General features: G+C 39.8%; 1 protein-coding gene across 1 annotated transcript; it reads left to right on the top strand.

The window, feature by feature from the left end:
* The first annotated feature begins 655 nt into the window (after nt 1-655).
* LOC126611259 (AAA-ATPase ASD, mitochondrial-like) lies at nt 656-2,309 on the top strand. The gene has a single exon (XM_050279468.1). It carries the CDS (start codon nt 706-708, stop codon nt 2,149-2,151), a length of 1,446 nt encoding a protein of 481 aa, XP_050135425.1. The 5' UTR covers nt 656-705; the 3' UTR covers nt 2,152-2,309.
* The last annotated feature ends 2,178 nt before the right edge of the window (nt 2,310-4,487 follow it).

A 4,487-nucleotide genomic window follows, 5' to 3' on the forward strand; every position in this document is an offset into this window, starting at 1 on the left:
TTTTTCCTATCTAAATTTTTCACGTATGATCTAGGTTCCATGGAAAACAAAGAGTTTGTTTTATTTTCTTCGTTTATTATACATGGCTAATTGCTCTTGTCACTTGATTCATAAGCTCGAATTAATTACCCTTGATTATTAGGATAGAGCTTCAGTAATATGTCATTTAGTAATATGGTTTATTTCACTCCACTTGTTTAGAAGTTTTAGATTAAAATCTTTTGAATGAGGCGAAGAACAAATAGAATTTGTTACAAAAGCTGGCTACCAGGGGTATTCTTGTCAAATTTGTTACCAATGTATTATAACAAGAAAATTGTACGACTTAGATTAGATCCCTCATTCTTTATGTAAATTTATCAATTCTTCAACAAAAAATAAAAAAATTCGTGATATAAAATGTAATTTTTAAATGTTATTTATGTGGATTTTGAAGAAAAAACAAATTTGTCCAGCTCACTCAACTTTGTCGTTACGTCCCTCCAGAACCTCTTCTTTTTCATGGCGGGCCGCCTTTGGAGAATTCCACCAAACTTCCTCTTGCTTTCCTTTAGTCAATTAAATATTGTATACAACTGAAACTTATCTTCCAAGAAACGAGCATCTCCTCCCCTATATAAAACCATGTCTTTCATCGTAGCAGAAACAAAAATAAAAAACCTAAACCTTCAAGAGCTTCCGAAAACCCTTCCGACGAAAACGAAGATGATGGGAGAAATGTGGGCTCAAACGGGCTCGGTGATTGCGAGCGTGATGTTCGTTGCTGCCATATTCCAACAATACCTTCCTCGCCAACTTCGATACCATGTCGAAAGATACACTCAAAAATTAGTGAGCTTTGTCTACCCTTACATCCAAATCTCTTTTGATGAATTCACCAATGATTTTCGCAAGCGAAGTGAAATCTATTCCGCCATCCAGAGCTATCTCAGCGCGAAGTCTTCCACCCGGGCTAAGCGGTTAAAAGCTCATGATGTCAAGGACAGCAAGTCTGTAGTCCTTGGCATGGATGACAATGAAGAAGTGACTGATGAATTTCAAGGCATTAATCTTTCATGGGCTTCGAGGAAACGAACGAAGAATCAGACTTCATTTTCTTTCTATCCTCAGGCTGATGAGAAGAATCATTATACGCTGACGTTCCACAGACGCCATCGAGATATCATCACGGGGTCTTACCTTGATTATGTGATAAAAGAAGGGAAGGCGATATCGGTGAGCAACAGGCAACGAAGGCTCTATATCAACAATCCTACACAGAATTGGTACTCCTACAGGGGGACAAAGTGGAGCCATGTAGTGTTTGAGCACCCGGCATCATTTGAAACCCTAGCAATGGACCCGAAAAAGAAGGAGGAAATCGTCAATGACCTCATCATGTTCAGAAAGGGAAAGGAGTACTATGCAAAAATCGGGAAGCCTTGGAAGCGGGGTTATCTACTTTACGGGCCACCAGGCACTGGAAAGTCTACCATGGTTGCTGCCATGTCTAATCTCATGGATTATGATGTCTATGATCTTGAATTAACGACGGTGAAGGACAACACTGAGCTGAGGAAGCTACTGATTGACACACCGAGTAAGTCTATACTTGTGATTGAGGACATTGATTGCTCGCTTGATCTTACAGGACAGCGAAAGAAGAAGAAGGAGAAGGATGAGGAGGACAAGGAAGAAAATAAGGATCCAGTTCGAAAAATGAGGGAAGATCAAGAAAACACACAGAGCAAGGTGACTCTTTCGGGGCTGCTAAACTTTATCGATGGGATTTGGTCAGCTTGCGGAGGGGAGAGACTGATCGTGTTCACTACTAATTATGTGGAGAAACTTGATCCTGCGCTCATTAGAAGAGGAAGGATGGACAAACACATAGAGTTGTCCTACTGCTGCTTCGAAGCATTCAAAGTGCTTGCTAGGAATTATTTGGATTTGGATTCACACGAGCTGTTTGAAACGATTGCGCGTTTGTTGGGCGAAACCAATATGACTCCTGCTGATGTCGCTGAGAACTTGATGCCTAAGTCAGTTATACCCGATGCTGAATCTTGTTTGAAGAACTTGATCGAAGCTCTCGAGGGTGCGAAGGAGAAGGCAAGAATGATGGCCGAGGATGAAGCGAAATCAGAGGCAGAGGAAGCGGCAAAACTGTGATAGGTTGTATTATGCGCTTAGTGTGTAAATTAGAATGGTTAGGATTGTGACATGTGTCAAATTGTTGGTTGATGTGTAAAGTTAGTTGACATGTGTCATATTATGATTGGTTGGTGTGTATAGTTAGTTACAACTGTATAGGATGGTATAACCTATTGATCAGACCTGTAAACGGGTCGGGTTTATTGGGTTTGGGTCGGGTGTCATATTATGATTGGTTGGTGTGTATAGTTAGTTACAACTGTATAGGATGGTATAACCTATTGATCAGACCTGTAAACGGGTCGGGTTTATTGGGTTTGGGTCGGGTTGAACCCGACCCGTTAAGTTAACGGGTCACCCGAACCCAACCTGTTAAGCTAACGGGTCACCCGAACTCGACCCGTTAAGCTAACGGGTCACCCGTTTCACCCGTTATCACCCGTTAACAATTATTATTATTATTATTATTTTTTGCATAAAGTTTATTTTTTGTTATTAAGACTTTACTAAAATTACTAAATTATCCTCAACTAACGGGTGCTAACGGGTGTTAACGGGTCCTAACGGGTCTAACGGGTTCACCCAAAGTGACCCGTTAAATAACGGGTTCACCCGTTAGCGACCCGACCCGTTAAGCATCCACCCAAATACAAATATTAACGGGTTGGGTCGGGTCGGGTTAACGGGTTGGGTCCAAAATGCCAGGCCTACTATTGATGCCACTTTGGCTTGTAATCATTAGCGTGAAAGAAGTAATGAAAAAGAGTTATGGAGCTCTTTCTCTCTTCCTCTCGAGTCTGCTCTCTCTTTACATTTCTGTTCTTGATTCTTCCATTGTTCAACAATCTGAAAGGAAGAGAAAGAACAGAAGGAGAAAGACCAGTCTGCTAAAGTCGAAGAGAAATGTAATGGAACATAAGTTGAAACACGCGAAGATATCGTACGAAAAAGAATGAAATTATCTATATCTTTTTTTAAAAAGGGAACAAGTTGGTGGCTTCGCCACGGCAATCCACCTTTCGGGGGCCAAAAAGACTCACACAGGTATTTCAGTCCCCCTTGGCCCCGAGTGAAGTTATCTGTATAAATTTCAACCCTTCTTAATTTGTACCTTGTACAGTCTGATCAGTGTGTGGTTTTCCTTTATATGTAATAAGAATCATTTTATTGGGTTGTAATAAATAAATTAATTAATGTATGGCACATAAGTAACCTGTGCCGCAAGGAAATCGTTCAGAAAAAGCTTTTTATGAAGAACAATTGTGATCTCTACAATAAAAATCCATAAATCGATTAAAAAACGCTGCGATCAGCGACAGAAGATTTTGCACATCAGTTTCTACAGGCAGGAATTTCATCACCGGAAGAAAGCATGAGTCGAAATGGAAGACTAAAGTGCCGGCCTATACGTAAAAAACTAAAAAAATGAAAAAGAAGAGTGAAGGAAAGGCCACGAAACAAGTCCGAACCTTCCAGGTTCACCATCCATGACACACATTGACATCATTCGGTAGCATATCGGTGTCGATATTGTCTCTGCACTGCTTTGTTAGATGCGTCATGTGAGTATACGTCCTGCAGCGGACGTGGTTAGTGGTTACTGCAATTGACAGTGACTTTTGCTCTTAATTTGGATGATCGTAGTATGAATAATATATTAGCAAAGAAGTCGGGAAATTTACGGAGAAGGTCTCCAGGAACTTGTCATTCTGATTGCCAAAACTTAACCTTAGCAAAATAAACAAAAACAAAATGAACTGGCCCTGACTATAAATAATGAGAAGTTGAAGCTATGAGCAGGTTACCCTGTATGTGAAACCCAATGGCCAAAGGTTCTCCACGTCACCTCGTTTTGTGTTGTCCACGTGTTTGGCTTGAAAATTTGTCACTAGGGAACGTGTTGAGAATGAGTCTGGCATTTACAGGAGAAGAGACCTTATATGAGCTTATAAGGAATTGAGCTAATTCTCATATTGCCAATTGTTTTTATGGTGAAATACATTTTCTTCAAATGTCTATAAAAGCTCACTAATACAATTATCTCATAAAATATTTTCTAATTAATCTACCTGAAACGTTCTTATTTATTGAAAATGCAAACTCCCTTTTTTGTTTTCGTTCTCTAAAAACACTCCCGAAATACGTTACCAAACAGACCCTAAACATCTTCGAGTACATGCTAGCTAAGCTTTAATTTGCAACTACTACCTTTTATTTCCTCTTTTTTTTTTTTTTGAATAACAATATCTGTACCAAAGGTCTAAGTCAAAAACATGAAAAACTTGTGGGCAGCAGAGCACAGCAAGAACATGAGCCAGAATGTTAAAAACCCCACAAGACACAAGTTCAACAAC

This window comes from Malus sylvestris, chromosome 17, assembly GCF_916048215.2.
Source record: "Malus sylvestris chromosome 17, drMalSylv7.2, whole genome shotgun sequence".
Classification (NCBI taxonomy): Eukaryota; Viridiplantae; Streptophyta; class Magnoliopsida; order Rosales; family Rosaceae; genus Malus; species Malus sylvestris.